Here is a 23,925-nt window from a genome sequence, read left to right as displayed (position 1 = left end):
TATTGGTGTCCCAGTGTTATATGTTTTATCACAGATCAATGTAGGAAATTTTGATTATGGATCTTTGGTAAGACTAGTAAGCAGTTTGCAAATTAAATTTCAAGTATACACCAGACTTCAGTTATTTTTCACTCCCTCATTTCTTACGAAGATAAAATACTCTCATCGATCCATAGGTATGTTATAAAAGTTCTGATTTTTTTAAAAAAATTTCTGAGCCAGGTGCAGAGGTGCATGCCTGTAACCCCAGCAGCTCAGAAAGCTAAGGTAGGAGGATTGTGTGTTCAAAGCCAGCTTCAGCAACTTAGAAAGGCACTAAGCAACTCAATGAGACCCTGTCTCTAAATAAAATACAAAAAAAAAAAAAAAGGACTGGGATGTGACTCAGTGGTTAAGTACTCCTGGGTTCAATCCCTGGTACCAAAGAAGAAAATTCTGGTTTTAAAATTTATCTTTGGGTAGAAATTATAATGTTATGTATTCAAAGTGTCCCGCCAAGTTTTCTAGTTCTTAATAAAAGAAAGATAGATTGGGGGGGCTGTAATTTGATCCTAGAAATATTTGTGAGAAACACTATCACAAAAAATAATTTTATGACAAAAAAGATCCTTGGTATTCAGAATAGATTCTTCATTAAAAAAAAAAAAAAAGGAACAAAGGAACTTGTCATTTTCCCAACCCCCGGCTGCCTTGTTGTTTCAGAACAAGAAGGAAAATGTAACCTCTTTCTTGCTTTGCTGCTTGTGACATTGAACAAGCCCTGACTCTCAAGGCTAACGTCAAGACTCTTGTTTCTTTGCAGACTGCATCATCTGCTATTAAAGGTGCTATTCAGCTAGGAATAGGATACACAGTGGGGAATCTCACTTCCAAACCAGAACGAGATGTTCTTATGCAAGACTTTTATGTGGTGGAAAGTGTGTTCCTACCCAGGTAAGAACATTTTTATTCGTGATGATTTCCATGGTGAGCAACCTTCATTATGACATCCTGTGTTGATGTGCTTTTCTACCATATGCATGTTTACATGTACTGATGTATATGTTGGACCTTTAGCTCTGCATAGTGTTACTTCTTATTATATCAGATGATTCGCATTTTTATATAGAGATGGTAAGTATTTTTATCTGTAGGCCAGTTATAATTAGTGGTGATGAATGCCTGGAAGACCATATGGAGAAAGATGTAGAGATTCAGTGGGAAAGGAGTGCAGTAATCACAGAGTAGTATCTGCCATGGGTTTAGAAAAAGAGTTTCCATCAAACAGCAAATGGTACTAGATATTTACTGTTCCTCATTTAAAAGAATGGGCTGGTGGGCCTGTAATTGGACCTTGCATCTGAATTTGGTCTTCCAAGCCACCCCCCCCCCCTTTTTTTTTTTTTTTTTGATGACTTTAACTTAACTTTTCCCCAGAAAAACATACAATAATCCTGCTGTGGTTTTTTATTTGTTTGGTACTGGGGATTAAGTTTAGGGGCACTTGGCCACTGAGCCACATCCCAGCCTATTTTGTATTTTATTTAGAGGCAGGGTCTCACTGAGTTGCTTAGCACCTCAACTTTGCTGAGGCTGGCTTTGAACTTACAGTCTTCCTGACTCATCTTCCCAAGGCACTGGGATTACAGGCCTGTGCTACCAAATCTGGCAAATCCTATTATTTTGATACCATGTTTGCAAAAACACCAAAATTATCCATGTTGCTTCTAGCATTTATCAGTCTGAAGAGAGAAAAAAAAATCAATTGTTTAAAAGCAAATCCATATGGAGATGGATAATGGTGATGGTTACCCAACAATGTGAATGTACTTAATGCCATAAAACTGTATCCTTAAAGTATATTTATGCTGTGTCTGTTACATCCCAATAAAAGAAATACATACAGATTTAAAGATCATTACCACCTTAGTAAAGAAAGAGGAGAAGCAATCCTTATAATATTAGAAATGTCACCATGATGATAGAATTTTTCAAAGAAAATGAACTATGAAATAAAAAAGAAGATCTTCAGTAATTTGGGGGAAAATTATTTTGTCTTGGAGGCTATGAGGATTGACTTTTCAGACACATTTATATTTAAAATCAATATTTGTCTTCCAAATAAGCCATTTTTGTTATTTATTATTGGTCCAGGGTGAGAGTAACTAGAGTGACATTTTTTACACCCCCAGTGTTGGGTTCTCATTGCTTTATTTTTAGAAACTCTAGAGAATGATATTTGCACATTTATCTCTGCACCTTGATACCATTTCCTTTAGGTAAATGTACTGTAACTCAATGTACACAAATGGAGCACAACTTTTCATTTCTCTGGTTGTACACAATGTACAGTTGCACCACATGTGCAGTCTAATGATGTCCATCTCATTCCACCATCGTCCCTGCCCCTTATGACCCTCCCCAACCCTCCCTCCCCTTTGCCCAATCAAAGCCATTGGAAGTTTTGAAGTTTTCTTTTCTAGGGTCCTCTAGCAGCAGTAAGAACAAGATTACAGACAGAAAATGAACAATCCCAAGAATTAAGAGAGAATGTTTGCTGTGACACTGTTCTTCTGTCTGTAGTTGGAAACTTTCTCTGTGTTGTCTTTAACACTCTACTTACCATTCCGAAAAATTGCGTATTCATAACATTTGTTTCTCTTGAAAGTCATATGATCATGAATTCATCGTCATGTTTTAGGACAATTTTTTAGGTTTAACATTCTTGTAAACGTGTTTGTAGGGTGTTCTTAGTTCTCATGGTCTTCTAGAGCCTCTACCCAGACATTTCAATCTTATTTTTTTTCTTTCGCTACAAAGAACAAGAGACATGGAAGACTTTAGTGGGATGGTACTGACAAATGAGTTCAGGGCACTGTGGGCAATTATAGCTGAAGGTGGGAGTGCTCCTTCCTCACGCTTAGGTGCTCCCAGCAGGGCCAACTGCTCCTTGCTAATCTCTTCTATTCAGTGTCCAATCAACATGGCCAACCATTGACAGGCACTTGGGGAAAGCATAGCCCAAGTATAAATCCCTAGACCTGCAGTACCAGCATCACCTGGAACTTATTAGATATGAAGATGCTTGGATTCCACTCCAGACCAACTGAATCAGCCACACTGTGAGTGGGGGCCCAGGAATCTGAACAAGCTCTCCTGGGGCTTCTTAAGCACATAAAAACTTGAAAACAACTGGCCTAACACTAGTAATAACAAATTTTGTTCTTGGAGTTATTATATAATTCTTACAACTAAAAATAATGCAAAATTATTTTAACTTGAAACCTTAAATATGAAATTACATCGATTAACTAAATTATACATGACAGTATATCAGAGCTTTACAACAAGAAGTACAGAATTAAGGTTGTCTCACCAGTTAGGTACTTAAAGGCCCTTTCCAAGCACAGTCACCCCTCAGTATCCACAGAGGACCAAGTCTCAGTATCCACAGTCACCCCTCAGTATCCACAGAGGACCCATGGATACCAAAATCCATTTATGCTCAAGACCCTAGAATAAGAGGGCATAGTATTTTTGTATAAACTATATACTTCCTCCCATATATTTTAAATCATCTCTAGATGACTCAAAATACCTAATAGGATGTAAGATATGTAAACAGTTTAGAGAATAACAGCAAGAATGTCGGTGCATGTTCACTACAAAATGCAGTTTATTTTCCTAATATTTTCACTCCACTCTTGGTTTATGGATGATTTATATAAGCCTGCTGCATGATGATGTTCTCACCTTTTCCTTGAGGAGCAGGAAACCAAAGTTGTAAACACCTGGAATTGCATCTCTGGCCTTCACTCTGTCGTTCATCCACAGTAGCTGCAGCAGATGTGGAGGGGGAACTTGCTGACTGTCCCTTAATCCGAGGCATCCACTCTCGCACCTCATTTTAGGTGACTTACACGTTTCAAATGTCAATACAACATTAGACATTTGAATCTGACTTAGAATTTTCAGCTGTATTGGTTGTTTAATTAACCTACACATTCCAGGTATATTTACATGAAAACAGAAGAAACTTATGTTAGGGTTGCCTCAGTTTCCTCACTGGACTCGGATTCTTCAAAGGATTAGCAAAGGGATGGGAACCCTGTGTTTCTCAACAGAGGTGCTATTTTGGATGAGATAATTCTTTATACAAAAAAACATTTCAGGAGATCTGGCAGCCCTGGGCCCTGCCAGTAATATCTAATATCTCTTAGTTGCCAGGGCAATAAAAAGCCCCCACAACTCATGGATAAATTGAGCATCTTGATTGTGGAAATGGTTTTACAAGGGTATAGGCATGTGAAAAATTAACAAATTGCACCCTTTTTCATATGTCAGTAATCCCTCAATAAATGTATCAATTCATGTTCCCCTCACAACATATTTCTGAGCACATAAGGGAGTGTGCACATCTGGGATAGGTGGACAGGGCAGGCCTTGGTTGGAATCAACTGATACACTCTTAGGTCTGTTTTTGCTCTAATCCAATGAGTCTCTTGGTCATAGAGAACTAATTGCTTGAAATGACCTGAGATGTTTTAATTTACTCCAAAGCTGCAGAAAGTTTCCCTTAGCAACCAAATGCACTGTATTGTTTTTTTTTAAATTTATTTCCAAGTTGCCAAAGTTATTTTTAGATATCATGTATTTGTTCTACAGATTATTTCATATTGTAAATGGAAAAAGTTCCTGACTGGCTTAAGATTTGAAGAAAGATATAAAAAAAAAATCCCTTTTAACTGTCTGGTTCCATGATCTTCCAAACTCACAAAGTAGATGAGTAAGAGAATCATGATTGCATCTTAATCCTTTGACCCAACATTCCATTCTGTGATCACAGGCTTAAGGTTGTAGATGAAAGTTTTCATGCATCAATGGCATAAAGGAGAAAGGTGTTTTTTTATGATGTTTGTACTCTGTCAACATGAACCAGAGGTGGCCAAGGGAGAAGAATGTTTTTAGTATCATCTATGAACCAAGCATCGTTTTGTTTTTACCATGTTATTTACATAGTGTATAATATTAACTCACTCTATCTTTTAAGTTCACAAACAATTCTGTTGAACATGTGAAGTAATTAAGGCCTAAGACATTATGTCACTTAAGCTAAGGCTACATAACAAATAAATGGTAAAGCCAGGATTTGAACTCAAGCTGACTGGCTTCAAAGTTTTGTTTTTCTCTATCTATGGGGATAAAGCACAGGAATGGTGAATCTGCTTCATTGAATTGGGAAGTTCTGCTTTATTGAATAAGGAAAAGTATCCAATTTTTACCCTGGAATTTATACCTAGAACTGTCTCTACACACACACACACACACACACACACACACACACACACAGCTCCCCATAAATCAGTTCTACTCCATTCTTCCCTTCTTCAAGAGACAACATCACTAATAATTCTCTAGGGGAAAAGGTGTATTTTGAAAGTTGGCAGTAAAATTTTATCTTTCCAAATTCAAGAATAATGGACCTAACTGAAGGCTCTTTCAAAGCCCCTTCATTCTAAAGTCCTCACTTATAAAGTGGCCATTTACCTTGCTGTGTGAGGATTATTGTAGAAGACAGACTGCCCTGAATTTACTTATGCGCTCTTCAGGATTTCTTTGGGCAACCAAGTCATTGGGATATTCGGGCAGGGAGGACTAACAGGTGCATGGAATTCAAGTTCAGGCAGTCCTGTCTGCCTTGACATTTTTGCTGTTCTGATGTGGGTCAGTCACCCAGTCCTGTTTGTTCCTCATCAGTTTGGGTCATTATTTTCTCTCCCTGCACTTTGATTTCTTTTTCTGCTGACTGGGAAATTCCAGGTGGTGGCTGGTACTTCTTTAAGCTCCACCGTTGCGTGGTCATAAACAACTATCGCTGTTAAAATATATGTGTTTTCAGACTAATACCAACATGGCTTTTTCCTTTAAAAATTGAACTCTGCTCAGAAGAGATGAATGTCAGAATCCCAGAGCCAGTCCATGATCAAACCTTAACTGCTTCTTGTTGAAAAGGAAAAGGACAAGATGGAGAATGTCTTGTTCTTTTTCAAAATTTCAAACTCCCTTCTTGGAGTTAAAATGCCCTTTCCTTTATGACAAGATAGGGATAGTACTATGTGTTTGCTTAAGTGTTTAGGTTCTTATGGCAAAATAAAGTTGCAAATCCAGTGCTGGATTCAAATCTGTTGCTGAAATTTTTCTGTCCCGTGAAATCCAAACATCTAGAACCATTGCTTAAAACCCACAGCTGCAATTTCCAAAGTCTCAGCTTATGCCAAGACAGGAGGGTGAGGATTTTGGGATTTTTTTTCTTCTTTTTCACACACTACGTAAATGCATTGAAGAAACATAAGGTAGATCTTAAAACTGTGAAGTCTGCTCTTCTTCACACTTCACTTCCGCTAAGTGAGTCTGGATGCTGAACACAGGCTCCTGGCAGGTTGGTCCAGGCCCAGCCATAGCCAGCCTGCAGGGCACTGTGGCAGACAGCATGGCATGTGACTGCCCTGCCTTTCTCCTGTGGCCAAAAGTTGCTAAGCACTTGGTACATGTACCCGGAAGATTCTGTGCTGGACGTTAAGTGGGCCGGCACCTACATCCACACAAAGCAAATGCCAATGTGTGACCTCAGCATGCCAAGGTGTGCCAGCAGCCTTCTTCATTTCCATTTCCTTCACTCGAGCTTCATTCAAGTCTAGCTGGCATTTGTTATTCATCGGGAGCAATTTGAAGAAGCAGAGGTAAACAAGCCTCTGTGGAACTGAGCACATGGACCTATTTAAGGGAAGGGAGGATAAGCTTATGACTTTTAACCTTAACTTTTTTTTTTATATACCAGAGATTGAACCCAGGGGCACTTAACCACCGAGCCACATCCCCAGCCCTTTTATTTATTTATTTATTTTTTTTTTGAGGCAGAGTCTCACTAGGTTGCTTATGGCCTCACTAAATTGCTGAGGCTGGCTTTAGACCTGCAATCCTTCTGCCTTGGCCTCCTGAGTTGCTGGGATTACAGGCATGCACCACCATGCCCATCTTAACGACTAACTTTTAAAATTATTTAATTCATGAATAATAATAATACATAGGAAGGTTGGTCCTTCTTTCTAAAATTAAAATTGTAAGACGTGTTTTTTTGTCCCTGTACTTTTTCCAATCCAGTGTCCAACTCCAATTATCAGTGTTACTAATGGCTTGATTTTCCTTCAAGGATTTTTTAATGAATGTTTTTGCCAAAAGAATATTCCTTTTTTTGGGGGGGGTGGATTGTGACTCAGAAGTAGAGTGCTCGCCTAACATGTGCGAGGCCCTGAGTTCCATCCTCAGCACCACATATAAATAAATAAAATAAAGGTATTGTGTCCACCTACAACTGAAAGAAAAACATTTTTTTAAAATAATCCTTTTTATACAGATGGTGACATGTCATATACAATGTTATGCACTTTCACTTAACAATTTATCTTAGAGATTTTTGCCTTGTCAGTACATAATAAGCATCCTCAATCTTTTAATGCTTGCATGATGCTCTGTTTTATAACTAACCATAATTAATTTGGCTAGTCCTCCTCTTAGGGCATATAGGTAGTATCTAAGCTTTTGCAGTTAAAAACAATATTGTTAATGAATAACTGTGTATATTTGTGTTGCTGTGTACTAGTTAATTTGTAGGATCATTTATAGGTATGCATTTGTTGATAGAAGTGGTAAAAATGTCCTCTAGAGAATAAGTATCAATTTATATTCCCACTAATAATATTTCACGGTATCATTTTCCTTGGAACTACATCCAGGTTTTGGATTTTCACCAGTTTTATGGGTTAAGTGACTTCTCAGTGATGTTTATTCTGTTATGAATAAGGAAGAATATTTTATGTTTGAGTCATATATACTCCATTTTTATGAAGTACCTGATCATATTTGGGGTATTCTTTTAATCACTTTTGGTGCTTTTTTTTTTTTTTTTTTTTTTACAGTTTACTGGAGCTCTATATTGAAAGATTAACCCTTTGTGATATGAGTTGCAAAGTTTTTCCCATTTTGTCATTTCTTTTTTAACTACATGGAACTCATTCTTCACATGAAGGGTTTAACTCTTCATTACCATACAACCTCAACCATCCCAAGTGTGTTGAGGACTCCCCACATGTCAGGCTCAGTACCATTCACATTTCCATTCACTTTGCCACTTCATTAGCAGAGGTTCAGTACAGACCTCATGAACATAGTTTGTAAGTGGCAGAGATGGAACCTGAACCCAGGTCTCTCTAGAAGAGAAAACCCAAGTATTCAGTCTGACCTAAAAGAGTGCAAATCAGCCTTAATGTCCATCAAAGGAAAGTGGGATTCAAAATGCAAAATCTACTAGAAGAGATATAAACAAAAACAAAAAATGGTGATATATTATGACCCTAGTGGCCTAAAGCTAACTAGATTAATTAGTTTGATTTTGGTTTTGAGTGTTTTGTTTTGTTCTCATTTTTAGTGATTCATTGGCTTTTTAAACCAGCTATCAGGATACGATTAGTAAAAAGTATTAAAGGGATGGTACCCATATGGCTGTTGTTTTCTTTCTTAAGAATTTTTGGTCCATGGGTAATCACTGATTGATTCTTTTTATCACTTTATATTATAAGTATTGTACAAAAAAATTTCAAACATATACCTGGAAAAGGAAAATGTAACCATTCAGAAGGCAAAACTGGCTTCCCTGGATATAGCAAATAAATAATTCCATTTAGGAATGGAAATCAGGTTTTCAAATTCCAAAAATATTTAGTCTCCTGTTGGAAAACCTGGATATGAGGAAAAGTTCAGTTTAAGGTCCCATTCATTTCCAATGTGGTAGTTTTTCTGGTCAGTAGGATATTTTAAGAATTATTTCACTTATTCCTTGTTACAAATGCTTATCCAATGTCTAAAATTCATGCCCCCCCCAACAAAAAAAAAAAAAAACATTTTTTGAAATTCCTCCATACTCTAATCCTGGATCTTATTAAAGCATTCTAATGTGGTTTCACCTGGGAAGATGGGTTGTTTTGCTTTCCCCTGGGATGAGATTGGGGGAGAATGAAGACCCTTCAGCTGCAGCAGTGTAGCTATCAGGGAAGACATCTGTTTCTACCTGAGGGCCTTTGTGACAATATCTTTGAGAGACCACTAGGAGAGGTGTCTTTTCTAATGTTGAAATTGGCCCAGGACTAATAGAACTGAAATTTGAAGTCAAAATAATTTTGCTAATGTTCTTTCTCTCTGCCTCCTTTTTAATATTTTTTAACTTTAGTGAAGGGAGCAATCTGACCCCTGCACATCACTACCCAGACTTCAGATTTAAGACATATGCTCCACTGGCCTTCCGATACTTCAGAGAACTTTTTGGTATCAAGCCTGATGATTACTTGGTAAGAACCTGTAATTTTCCTTCCTCCTACAGAAAGGTATGATGTAAACATTGGTCTCATAGCAACAGTGACAAGTGGTTTGTGCCTCTTATGTTACAAAGCTTAAGGGTATGGTAAAAATTCCACGTTTCATAATGATTTATAAACTTAAATTCAGGAAATAGGATTTGACTCTGCAGCTTTTCACCCATAGTTAAAAAATCTGCTTTGGTAACTGATATTTAAATAACTATGCTATATCAGTTATCACTTCAGATAATTATTCTCATAGGTATATTAGAATTAGTTTTAAAAGCTCCTTTAAATTTGGCTGATTAGATTCTATTTGAAACTCTTCCTATTTTAGTTGACTTTATTTATATCATTCATCTCAAGCCTGTGAGCCCACAACCACTTTCACCTTGACCAGCAAATTCAAATCCCAATTTAAAGAAGCTGGACAGTTTTCTTCTCAACATTTCTTTGTGCAGGCTCTTCTTATTTTTTTTTTTTTGTTTGTTTGTTTGTTTTTGCAGGAAGGTGGTACTAGGGATTGAACCCAGGGGTATTTAACCACTGAGCTACGTCCCCAGCCCATTTTATTGTTTATTTTGAGACAGTCTCACTAAGTTGCTTACGGCCTTGCTAAATTACTGAGGCTGGTTTTGGACTTGCAATCCCCCCTGCCTCAGCCTCCCAAGTCGCTAAGATTATAGGTATACACCACTGCGCCTGACATGCAGACTCTTTTTAAACATATTCATACAAATACAAGTGCATATTTTGTCCTCAGGTTTGTCTCTTCTGTCTGTCTTCCTTCTGAGACAAGGGAGGTACAAACCCAATAGCCTGTTTGGGAGGTTTGTCTGATATGACCTCTGAATTTTACTCCACTCCTGATCCAGGAGCCAGGAACTTCCTTTTTGTTGAAAGAAGGAAATGGTTTATTTCATTATTTGATCATTGTTAACACCCTGGGCTCTTTAAGATGGGTTTTCAAGAAACTATAGGAAGGATGCCAACTATTTTTTATTCTTTATCCCATTCTGAATGATCTTAATAAGACTTAAGCCAGATCCTGGAATAATATTTTTTGGAGGAATTAAGCAGCATTTGTCACTTATAACAAAGAATATTTAAAATGTATCTTTTAATAAGCAAAAGATGTAAAAAATAAAATTCAAAACTGAAAACCATGCATGATCCTCTTCTTTAGTTGATCCCTAAGAAAATCATAGGATTTCTACTCAGTGAGATGATACTGCTTCTTTAAGGGGAAAAAAAAAAAGTCTCTATAGAGCAGTGAGGACTGCATTGGGACATCCCTGGGCATCCTGCTGCCCTTGCTTGCTCTCCACCTCACCTTCCCATCTCACTGAAAGGTCATATACCCTGCTCATTGCTACCAACTCCAGAACACACACACACCCATTTGTTCTGTGGGGGTATGATAGGGAAGATCCTTTGCTGTCTGGTCATTTGATGATTATCTTTAGGCCACCATCATTCAGGAAATATGTTTGGGGAATACAGTGGGATTTTGATATTCTATTATGGAAAACAGGATTAATCTCTCACCTTGTACCATGCACTAGAAATGCATGTATTCTCCTCCTAAATTTCCTTGAACTTCTCTCCAGCCAGATACACTGTAGACTTTGCATTCTTCACACTGCTCCAGTCAGTGCAGCACATGACTGCTTGTGCTCAGCCCTGCTATGTCCATTGCTGTGCAGGTGGAAGGTCATTCTTTCACTCATTCTGAACTTACAACATCACTTTCTTGGAGAAGGTCCTTTTTTGAACAACTTCTCACACAGCTTATATAAGTTTCCTAATAAGTCTTTAAGCCAGAAAAATGACTTTCATAATAGAGTTGAAGTATTTATAGAGGAGCACAGGAGATTAAACTGATGAGCAAAATTCCTTGTTCATGTGCCTGGCAGAAGGTAAATTTTGAAATCATTGGGTACTTTGAACACGGTTGTATCTAAACTTTGCTTACAGTTATAGGAAGATGCAAAAAAAATGTGAGTCATAATACTCAGAGAACTTAGAATCAAATTGGGATGATAATTTCTTTATGTGGAAAAACAAGCAACTCTATCAGGCAGTAAATTCAAAGACTGAAGCATAACATTAATTACTCCAAAACCTCAGAGGAAAAAGTGGTCTTTCTCTATTGGGGTGATGATTAAGAGGCTTTTGGGGGTGTGACATGGTTTTAATAACTGTGCCTTAAAAATTGCAAGGCATTTGAATAGGTGGAAAAGAAAGAACAGATATTGGGGAGTTGAGGACAAGGTGTTCGTAAGACTGTGAAAACAGAGATGTGAATATTTTATATGTTTGGAAGGACACTGAATGGACAGGTATCGCTGGAAGGTAATTCTGTTGGGAACATTGATACATGGGGCAAGACAATTCATATAAATTATATGAAATTTATTGATCTTAAATTATACGTAATTTAGGGAATGTAGTTATACTTGATGGTGTTGAAGAATTTTTTTTGGTAGAATGGTGATATCATGATTCCATTTTTTTCTTAATAAACCACCTTTATTAAAAAGACATACAACTATGATATATTTGGGGATGGTCCCAGAAAGTTCAGGACAGTTTATTTAAATAGCAGGCAAATAACTTTAGGGTTGCTATTCTCTGATTTCTCCAAAGAAAAGTACTTCATAGCTCTATTTTAAAAGGGGATCTTTTGCTTTTAAAGGAAAATGCTGAAATACCTATAGATGAAATGATTTGAGGTCTGGGATTTGTTTCAAACAAATCTGAGGTGTTAGTTAAAGATGTAAAATTTCAGTTAGGAGATCTATGTGGTGACTATTGTCACTGTATTATACATTTGACATTACTAAAACAAAATATATTTAAAATTTTCCCAATACACACACACACACACACACACACACACACACACACAATGTGTGCTATTAATTAACTTGATTAAGCCATCCCATAATGTATTCATATAAACCTCATGTTGTTTATATGTATAAAATGTGCAGTTTGGGTCAATTAAAAAATTAATTAAAAGCAGTTTACATTTAAATGAATGAATTACATGGCATGTGACCTAAAGCTCAACAAAACTTATAAAACATGAGTTGAAAGCAAAAAAAAAAAAAAAAAAAGAACAAAGAAAGCAGGCAGAAGAATGGTTAGGGATATAAAATAAACAAGGCTAACTGTGAGTTGATCATTATTGAAACTAGAAGTAAACACACAGATATTAATCATATATCCAGGTAAGTTTGAATTTTCTATAATAAAAAAGAGGGGCATAGACCCAGGCAGGAAAGTGTGCATTTGTTTGATCCCAATTTTTCTTCCTCTACCTTTCTTCTCAGTTATAGCTGAGCATCTCTCTGGAACCTGAAAAAACAAAACAAACAAGGGTAGTGACCATATCTAAACATGACTGCTGGGTCCCCAACAGCTATAGCCACCCACCTTTACACTGGGGACGGTCACCCCCAGGACTGAGGCGGCTTCTCTAAATAAGTCTTGGAGCTTCTAGAAACTCAACTCCAAAGCACACCAGTGATATGGATATGGCAGATGAGGAAAGAGTCTCGCACAAGCTTCATTGCCTGTTTCAGAGAGTCAGCCATAACCCTGAGACATTTTAGCCCAGTCCTTCATTTTATAGATGAGGACTCTGAGGTGGGGATCAGTGAAGCGAGATACCACAGTTACCTACATTGGTGGTCTCCCTTCCTCCCCACAGTGCTCTGAGAACCCCTCATCAGCTAGCCTCACGCTTTCCACTCTCTAAGCTACAGACCTCTCTAGCATGGTCTCCAGATCACCTCTCCCTAGTGAATCACACTGTGATTGTCCATTCTGAAGAACATGGCCCAAAGGGGTCCAACATCTCCAGCAAAGCAGATTTTGGAAGAGTTCATTCCAAATAAAGCACAGAAAAATTAAATAAGAGATCTCTTGAAAAGTTCTCTGCAAAGAAACAAAGGATATGGTACCAATCACCACATACATCCTGGCATCTGTCAAACTGAGGCTATTCAATCTACTTTTGTAGAGATAAACTACTATGGGAGGGGTGAGATTTAGCAACTGGTAACTCCACAGATAGACTTGATATTGAATACCTAGGATAATGTGTGGATTCCTACTTAGTTTCGTACCATCACATCGGAATTATTTGCCTGAATTATTCTATTTATGTTCTCCGTATATCAAAATTTATCTTACTGATAACAAGTTTCGTGTTGAGACATGCGTTCTTTGGATGATGAGGCAGTGTGGCAAAGGTGCTTCTGCACATACAGCAGTGCAAACACCTTTCTTCCTTGTTGTTTCCTAGACAAATATTTCCAGGGCCAGGCCAAGGGCTAGGGCGTTTCCATTTCTGCTGGATCAAAAGCCATTGGTTCTTTTCTTCTCTACCATATGCATGGCTATTCAAAAACCTGTGCAAAGGCCCAAGGTTCAATCCCCAGTACAAAGGGAAAAAAAATCAAATGTAACTCATCTGAGTCTTTTCAGGTTCACCTCCACCAGTAATAAAGAGAGCAGGGTGGATATTTTATACTATCAGGGAAAGAAATAGCAAGTAAAATTATCTCCACCACATGGTGCAAGTTTACATTGCTAACTTGCGTTGGCAGGGCCCAGCTGGGATGTACTTTGCTTTCTTTCCAGTGAGTACAGCATGGAGGTCTTGCAGGAAATAGAAGCAAGAAAATGAACACATTTGAGCAGCTTGCACAAATGAAAAGTGCCTGGAAGGTGCATAAAGCCCAGGAGCACATGTGGGAGCTTGTTGATCATGGCTAATTAAAATGTTCCCAGCTCTCCTCTTTATTTGCTCTCAAAAGGCAGCATTTCCAAGGTTGCTTAGAAGAGGATGTGGTAACCGTGTTACAGAGTGAAAAGCCATAGAATTCCAGAGTGGAATGGTCATGTTCATTACCCCAATCCTGTTGATAGCCCATTGATGCTGTACTGTTAGTAACCCCAAAAAGTTACCGAAATGAGTCAAAACAATTTGTTATTCCATTGACAATCATGTATAAATTACATAATAAAGGAGTACTCGACAATGAATAACTAACTAAAATATTCTCTCTGAGATATCACTGTTTATAGAATTGGAGACTTTAATAGGAAAAGACCTTTAGATATGCATTTGGTATTTTTCTAACACAGCTGGGTCCTGTTATTTCTCTATTTGCAACCTCTACTTTCTGCATCCTTTGTTGATTTTATGCTTTTGGAACATTTACTCTTGCCCCTAAGAAGGCTCTATATGCCATGAAATGAAGCAGGTCAAAATTCTAAACACGATCCTGAGTCTCCACTCACCTTTTATGAAAGTTTGGGGTCCACAGCTCTATTTTCCAAGGTCTTGCATTTATAATTATATGACAAACTGAGAAGTTTTTTACTTGCTTCACTTCAGGTATCTTAGCATCCTTTGGAATAACCCTCTTCCCATGGGAGCTCATCTGAAAAGCTCAGTACTCCTAGAGGGGTGCCTGTTTTTCCCCTACCCCCACATGCTGCCTATGGAATATGTGCATTGTTGCGGGGGGGGGGGTGCCCCTCTCAACTCTGTACGATCTTGTAATTTAAAAAAGTAACAACAGCCATAAAAAGAGAAAGCTTTGCCTAGAATTTTAGAAGTGCTCATCTAAAAAAATGTCAGGTACTTTCAGGTAGACATAATTATCTTTATTTTAGAGCTGGGGCTCCTAAGATGCCCAGTTATCCTTAAGATGCTAAGTTCCTTATTCAGGATCACATAACTTGCAACTGACAGAGCCGAAGTTTCCCAAAGAACAGTTGATTCCAAATATCATGCCCCCGCCCTTGTTTTTCACTTTTTCATCACTGTGACCAAAATACGCAGCAAGAAAAACTTAGAGGAGAAAAATTTTATTTGGAGCTTATGGTTTTAGAGGTTTCGGTCCATAAATGGCCAACTCCATTGCTCTGGGCCCCAGGTGAGGCAGGCATCATGGCAGAAGGGCATGACAGAGAAGCACTTCTTTGCTCATGGAGAGCTGGAAGCAGAGAAAGAAAGGGGAAGGTCTGCAGGGAAGATTCACCCTTCCAGAGAACTTCCCCAGCGACCCACCTCCTCCGGTCATTCCCCACCAGACTATAGTCTCCACCCAGTTAGTCCATTCAAACTGGGAAGGACGGTCAGCAGGAGAAGGAGATGGAAGATAGGAGTTGCCAGTGATTTAGGAAGTCAGCAACACTTGCTTCTTTCTCTTTTTTTGGAAAATTTTGTTTACCTTATCTATGGTGTTTCAAAGAAAGATACAAGATGACATCTAGAAACTGCCTTTTTTAAAAATATGTATTCATGCTAAACCTTTACAAAGGCATTTTACCTTTTTACTTTTTATTTTGAGACAGGGTCTCACTAAGTTGCTGAGGGCCTCATTAAGTTGCTGAGGCTGGCTTTCACTGGAATTATAGGCGTGCACCATCACACCCAACAGAAACTGCCTTTTAATCACTTTTCTCCTGGTTTTTCTTCCCCTTGCTCCTCTCACTCTTCCTCCTTTTAGATTTTTATGGAATGGGGACTTAAATATTCACAATCCCAAAATACATAGTTTAAAGTATTTTCCAGACTTGGAAAATCCTTGCCTACCCTCAAGATATGATTCTTTATATTACAAAGCTGTAGTAATCAAAACATCATAGTAGTGGGATTAAAAACAAAAACACATGTACTAAACAACGGAATAGGATAGGAAGATCAAAAATAAATCCACATCTCTCTGGTCAGTAGATCGTCAACAAAAGTGCCAAGAAAACATACTGGAGAAAATAAACAGTCTCTTCATTAAATGATTCAGGGAAAATGCAGAACCTCGTGACCTTTATCTTACAACATATACAAGAATCAATTCAAAATGGATTCAAGACTTCTGGCCTTAAATGTAAAGTCAGAAGCTATTAAACTGCTAGGAAAAAAAAAAAAACATAGTGGGAAGCTCCCTGACATTGTTCTGAACAATGATTTCTTGGCTATGACCCCAAAGCCCAGGCAACAAAAGCAAAAGTAGACAAATGCGATTTTTGTCTACAAAAAGCTGAAAAGCTTGTGGACAGCAAAGAAAAAAGTAGAATGAAGAGACACCTACACATTAAGAGAATGTATTTGCAAATCACACATCAGATAAGGGGCTCATATCCAAAATATACAAGGACCTCAAAATAGTCCATATAAGAAAACTAATTACCCTATTAAAAAATGGGTCAAGAACATTTCTCAAAAAAAAAGATATACAGATAGCCAGATATATTAAAAATGCTCAACATCTACTCAACGTCACTAGTCATTAGTCAAATTAAAACCTGAATAGGATATCACTTCACACCTGTTAGAATGGCTATCATCACAAAGATGAAAGCTAACAAATATTGACAAGAATGCGGAGGAAAGAGGACCCTTGTATCCTGATGCAAATTAACACAGCCCTTGTGGAAAACAATATGGCAGTTCTACCCATATGATCCAGCAGTCCCACTACTGATATCTACCCAAAGGAACTGAAATCAGTATTTTGAAGATATGTCTGTATCCCAATGTCTGCACGTATATGTGCATTTTGCAGTACTAATAGCCAAGATGTAGAATCAGCCAAGGATGATGCATGAATGGAAGAAGAAAATGTGGTGTATGTACACAGAAAGTACTATTCAGCCTTTTAAAAGAATGAAATTCTGTCATTTACAACTACATGAATGTTATGCTAAGTGAAATAAGCCAGATCCAGAAAGACCATGATCCACTTATAAGGGAAATTTTTTAAATGTCATACTCAGAAGCAGAGAATAGAATGATGGTTACCAGGAGCAGGTGGGCAGGAAAAGGGTGAATGTTGGTCAAAGGAAATAGTTTCAGTTTGACAACAGGAATAAAATTTGGCAATCTACTGCAGAGTAAGGTGACCATAGTTAATAAAGATGCATTGTGTATTTTTAAATTGCTACAAATGTGGATTTTAAATGTTCTCACTACAAAACAACAATAAATATGCAAGGTGATGAATATGTTAACTAGCCTGATTGGTCATTCTAGAATGTATACATTGTCGAAACATCACATTGTATATAAATCACATAAATATATACTTTGTATCAATCAAAATTTCAGTCCCTGTATTTTGCCAGGTTGGTCTCAATTTCACACCTGGGTGAGCCTCGTTTCCTTTTTCTTTCCCCCCACCACAGTATTTCTTATGTCAATAATGTGCATTATCAGCCAATCCAACACTGAACTTAGTAACCACTTGACTTCTCTGCTGGGTTGTAGCATTTTGGAGTGAGATTCACAGTGTCTATTGAAATGTTAGATAAACAGGTCTAGAGCCCTGGAGAGAGACTTGAGCTAGAGACACAGATGTTGGAGCCATCCCCTTGATGAAACCCTGAGAGAATAGGGAAAAGAGAAGAGGTGTTGATGTTGAAGTGATAAGTACATGGTATGGGTCACACCTTCAGCTGTTATTTTATGGGCACCTGCTGAGAACAAAGCACCTTGGCCTATATTGCTAGTTTAATTCATGATTCTACCATGTGATAATGGGTGTTGGGGAAAGCATGTCTGTTTCCCATCATAGAAATATTAAAATAAATAATCCCATAAATCTTTATAAATCTCCCCAGAAGAGGATCTCATGAAAATTGAAGGGAGATCAGTAGAGGAGAGGAGAAGGGACCAAGGGAAGGTAGGAAGTGCAGGAGGGGAAAAACTGAGGAATGATATGGACCAAAATTGATTATATTAAATATGAATATTCACTATGAATGAATATGTATGAATATTTAACAACAATTCCTAGCATTATGTGTAACTATAATGCACCAATAAAAAATATGGAAAAGGAGCTGGGGTTGTGGCTCAGTGGTAGAGCGCTTGCCTAGCATGCACGCAGCACTGGGTTTGATCCTCAGCACCACATAAAAGTAAAATAAAGATATTGTGTCCACCTAAAACTTAAGAATAAATTTTAAAAATGGAAAAAAAATCTCCCTAAGAGCCTTCTCAGTATAATTGGAGCCTCCTTTTAAAGCTCATGAAGAAAATTTTCTGTTTCAAAAAGGTAAAGATACATAATACTGTAATTGTCTCCTTGAAAGCATCATATACTTAAGTATATATTTTTAAATGTTTACTTAGGACTGGGGATGTAGCTTGCTGGTACTGAGCACCTGCCTGGCCTGCATGGTTGAATCCACAGTACCACACACACACACACACACAAGAAAAATTGATCAATTAATTAAATGTTATTTATTTACTTTTTTTTACTGTTTTAGTATTCCATCTGCAGTGAACCTCTAATAGAGCTGTCTAACCCTGGAGCCAGTGGATCCTTGTTTTTTGTGACTAGTGATGATGAATTTATCATCAAAACAGTTCAGCATAAAGAAGCTGAGTTCCTTCAGAAGCTACTGCCAGGCTATTACATGGTAAGCAACTGCATAAAATTAAAACTTCTGTTTTAGGTTTCATTATTTCCTCAACAGTTTTTGTTGTTATTGTTGTTGTTGTTGTTTCAGTCACTCCTTGGCATGCTTCTTTCTCTTTGGTGAACTTTATTTTGCATTTAGATTATGCTAACACATTCATTCAATCAACTTTGTTAAAGTGAACTAGAACTGTGTAGTGGAGCATAGTTGTTGAAGCTCACAGTCCTGGGCTCCAGTTCCAGCCTAGCCATCTACTAACTGTGTGACCATGAATGAGCCTTGGTTCTTTCAGTCAGTGAGGAATGGTACCTACCTTGCATAGTCATGGTGATAAAGGAAGATACAGGAAGCTATGCACTTGCAAGATCTGAACCCATCAAACAGTAGTAATATGAACGGCTAACATTCATGTATTACATAGTGTGTTAAGTGTTTGGGGGTCATTAATTCATTTAATCTTCATAGCAACTTGGGCATCATATCTGTCACCTTTCTATAGATGAGGTCATTGAGGCAAAGATAAATTGGTGATATGGCAAGGGTCATTCAGTTAGAGAGCTACAGAGCTGGGACTGTACAAACAGAAACTACATTTTAACCCCTATAGTATGCCCCAGCAACTGCTCTGTATTAACTATTCTTAGCTGCTACACTTCAGAATTTAAGATCACATAGTTAAACATAGAACATGAAAAAATTACTTTCTTGAAACATTTTAGTAACAAATGAACAATGACTTTGCCCAGATGGATTTGATAGACATTTGGCCTAATTTTGAGAAGAATAAACACTTTTTCTAAGTATTTCCGTCTTTTTCAGACCTCTGATTTCATTGTACTTTAATGCCAGTCATTAAATTCCTGTGATTGGAATGGCTAGATGAAGACAATTGACGTCAGAAGCCTAGTTCTGCCATTCACTTGCTCTGAGAGGCAATAACTGTCTTCTTTGTTTCGAAACAAAATGGATGAGATGCTACACAGCTCATTTGCTTGCAAAAATATTATTGTAATTCCAAAATCTGCTAGAGATGGCTTGAAATACAGTGAATTAATCTCTTTTGGAATTACAGAAATCAAAATTCTAAATAAAAGTTATTGTGGACAGGATGCAGATTTTTAAGGGTTTTGATCCTGAACAAGTAATTTCTTTTCTTTTATTCCTTAAGAGAAAATAGAAAAATACAGAAAAGAAAAAAAATATAAGTATATTCCTTTGCCACAGATGCATATTACTAATATTTGATGCATATGCCTTTAGATGTATTTTAAAATAATCAAACTGGTGGCTGGGATTGTAGCTCAGCAGTAGAGCACTCACCTAGCATGTGCAAGGCCTTGGATTCAATCCTCAGTACCACATACAAATATATAAATAAAGATATTGTGTCCAACTACACCTAAAAAATAAATTAAAAAATTATCAAACTGACCACACTCTTTGATAACCTACTAAATGAGCAAATCTTAAACTTCTATAGTAATTCTAAGCTTAGATATACTATTCCCTTATTTTAGAACTATATTATCTAATATATAAACACCATTAGCCATATGTGACCATTGAATTTTAATTAAAATTAAATGAAACCTTAAAATTTAGCTGAACAAATGGTTTTATCCCCATCATAAAAGTAATATACAACAAGCAATATAATTCATCTGTTGACAAGAAAAAATGTGAACATCATGTGATTAACCAAATAGATGTTAAGGAAAACTTAAGAGTCCCAAAAGTCAACATATTACATAAAAATCTTAAAATTGGCAGGGAAGTTTTGTAACATAATAAGTAAATAGATGAACACACAATAATATTGTACATGTCTCTAAGAGTTCATATTACAATCTCTTAGAGAAAAGCAGGTTCCTTTCTACAAATAATAGAAGACAAGGATGTTCTCCGACAGTCGTCCGTCCTTATACATTTGCTCAAAATTCTGGCAATGACTTCTTTAAAGTCACTGAAATAGAAGAAAAGAATAATCTCTGTTCTTTGTAAATATCAGAGTTGAAAATGAGCAGAACTTCAAAACAAGCCAGAAATTTCTAGGGGTAATAGGAGTCATGCACATTTGCAGGATATAAGATAAGTATATAAAAACCCATTGTATTCTATTATATAGATGATATAAAGCTGGATAATATAAAGGAAGGAAGGAGATCCTGTTCATGATGACAATAATTTATAATGAACATTATTTTTAAAAATAAATATGTAAATAAATTAAAACATACTATAATTGTGATTGGGAAAACAAGCTTTAATAGGCATAACATATGAACTATAATCTATTCAGAAATAATTTTTGTTATAAAGAGAAGAACTCTAAAATACTTGAGTTTATAAAAACTCAAATACACAAAACCAATATGAATAAAGCTACAAAAGTATTTTAAGGACATATAAAAGATCTGCCATAATGAAGAGATATACAGCTAATCCTGAATTTATTATTGTAAAGATTTCTCTTACCTCCAAATCAATTTATAATTCTAATCTACTCCAATCAGAAATTCCCCAGAACTTAACAAAGTTGATTCATTTGAAAAAGAAAGCAGGTATAATTTTAAGGAAAAAAATGTTTATAAATGAACAATTGGATGGAAAGTTTCTAAGAATTAACAAAACATTTTTCAAGAAAAGAAAAAGAAAAATGATGGGCCTGCTATAACACACATCAAAAATCTATAAGGCTGTGAGTAATGTTAAAGATGTGGTATAACCACAGTTCAAGGCAAATGGGTCAATAGATTCCATGAAGTGTCCAGAAATAGACCCATGTGTCTTTGACTTACTGTATTGACACAGAAGAAACTTACACTCAATTGGAAAAGGGTCACACTGTTCAATAAATGGCTGTCCACTTTGAGAAAAGAATTACATTCCTTCTCTCAGATCTTTGAACACATACAAAATTCATCCCATGTGGAGCAAAGACCAAATGTAATGACCAAAGCTATTAAAAATTGGGAAGAAAATAGAAGTTTATAGCCTTAGGGTGTAAAAATGGTCTGTTAAGCGAAAATAAAAAAAAGCTTAGAAAATTAATACATAAACTTGACTACATCAAAGAGCAAAACATCAATATAACAAAAATAACAGACATAGAATTAATGTAAGCACACAGAATATTTCTGGAATGATATAAAGAAAGCTAGAATAGTAATTTTCTCAAATGTTGGAAACTGGAAGGAGCAGAATCAGAGACAGCAGGGCAACTTTTTATCATATGCCCTTTAAGAAGCTATTTTAATTCCTTACCTACTTTTAAAGTACATCAAAAACAGTCATCTGATAGTCCACAAAGGTGCCAGAAATATTTGCTGGAGAAAAGATACCCTTTTTAACAAATGGTGCTGGAAAAACTGGAAATCCATATGTAGAAGAACGAAACTTGACCCCCTTCTTCTCATTCCTCACAAAAGTCAACTCAATGTGGATCAAAGATCTAGGAATTAGATCAGAAACTCTGCAACTGCTAGAAGAAAATATAGACTCGATGCTCCAACATATTGGCATGGGCATTGACCTCCTTAATAAGACTTAAGTATAAAAATTAAAACTAAAAATCAATAAGTAGAATTGCATCAAATTAAAAATCTTCTGCAAAATAAAGGAAACAATTAAGAGCATGAAGAGAGAGTCTACAGAATAGACGATCTTTGCTACCTTCTCCTTAAGTAGGGGATTAATATCCAGAATATATAAAGAACTCAAAAAAACTTAAAGCCAAAGGAACAACCCAATTAATGGGCAAAAGAACAAAACAAAAATTTCTCAAAAGAAGAAATACAAATGCCAACAAGTATATGAAAAAATGTTCAAAATCTCTAGCAATCAGGGAAATGTAAATTAAAACTATACTGAGATTTAATCTCACTCCAGTCAGAAGGGCAATTATCAAGAACACAAGTAATTATAAATATTGGCAAGGATGGTAGGGGAAAAGGTATACTCACACATTGTTGGTCGGTCTGGAAATTAATGCAAACACCCTGAAAAACAGTATGGAGATTCCTCAAAAAGCTATGAATGGAACCACTTCATGACCAAACTGTCTCACTCTTCAGTATATATCCAGAAGACCTAAAATCAGCCTACTGTAAAGATGCAGCCACATCAATGTTTATAATGTTTATAGCAGTACAATTCACAATAGCCAAGCTATGGAACCAACGTAGGTGTCTGTCAACAACAGAATGAATAAAATGTGATACATATGCACAATGAAGTATTACTCAGTCATAAAGAAGAATGAAATTACGGCATTTGCCAGTAAATGGATAGATTGGAGAACATGATGCAGAGTAGAATAAGCCAGACCGAGAAAGTCAAGGTCAAATGATGTTCTCTCTGATATGTGGAAATCAGGCCAAAATAAGAGGGGAAAAAGAAAATGAAAAGTAGGGGGAGATTCCATGAAATTAGAAGAAAGATCAGTGGAGTAGAAGAAGGGAACTAAGAGGGAGGCAGGAGGGACAGGAAAAGGGAAGAATAATGGAATGAGTCTGACCAGGCTTTCCTGTGTACATATATGAGTATACCACAATGAATCCCACCTGCATGTATATCTATAAGTCGCTCAGTTAAAAAAAAGAACTATAAATAACTAGAAGAAAGATCAGTTAAGTAAAGGAAGGGGAAAGAAGGGGATGGAAGTAGGGATGGAAAGGGAAAGTATTGGGGACTTATTTAGGGCAAATTATATCCCATGCTTGTATAACTATGTAAAAATAAACCCTGATATTATATATGACTAAAATGAACTAATAAAAAAGAAACCATAAAATAGGTATATATTCTTTATTTTATGATAATAAAAAAGACAATAGGAGAAAATATTTATACCATATAGTAGAAGAAAACAATAGAAATCCAAAATGTATCAAGAACTTCAACAGTAACCCCCCAAAAAAAAATCCAGAAAAAATGAGCAAAAGGCTATTAATTCAAAATTATCTTATGGCAGCTAAAAATACATCAAAATATTAAATTTCTATAATAATCAGTGGTATTTAATTTTTTAAGACAAGTTTCCAATTTTTACCAACCATGCTTATAAAGATATTAGGGTTCCATTATA

General features: G+C 36.5%; 1 protein-coding gene across 1 annotated transcript in view; it reads left to right on the top strand.

Moving 5' to 3' along the window:
• Positions 1-23,925, top strand: part of Pip5k1b (phosphatidylinositol-4-phosphate 5-kinase type 1 beta) — a 285,611-nt gene that overhangs the window by 161,893 nt on the left and 99,793 nt on the right. The window contains exons 4-6 of the mRNA XM_026389267.2: positions 803-933; positions 9,263-9,380; positions 18,687-18,839. Of these exons, the coding sequence (XP_026245052.1) occupies positions 803-933; positions 9,263-9,380; positions 18,687-18,839 (402 nt within the window). The remainder of the gene's footprint in view (positions 1-802; positions 934-9,262; positions 9,381-18,686; positions 18,840-23,925) is intronic.

Source organism: Urocitellus parryii, chromosome 4, assembly GCF_045843805.1.
Source record: "Urocitellus parryii isolate mUroPar1 chromosome 4, mUroPar1.hap1, whole genome shotgun sequence".
NCBI classification, from domain to species: Eukaryota; Metazoa; Chordata; class Mammalia; order Rodentia; family Sciuridae; genus Urocitellus; species Urocitellus parryii.
This window is presented reverse-complemented; position numbering and strand designations above follow the sequence as displayed.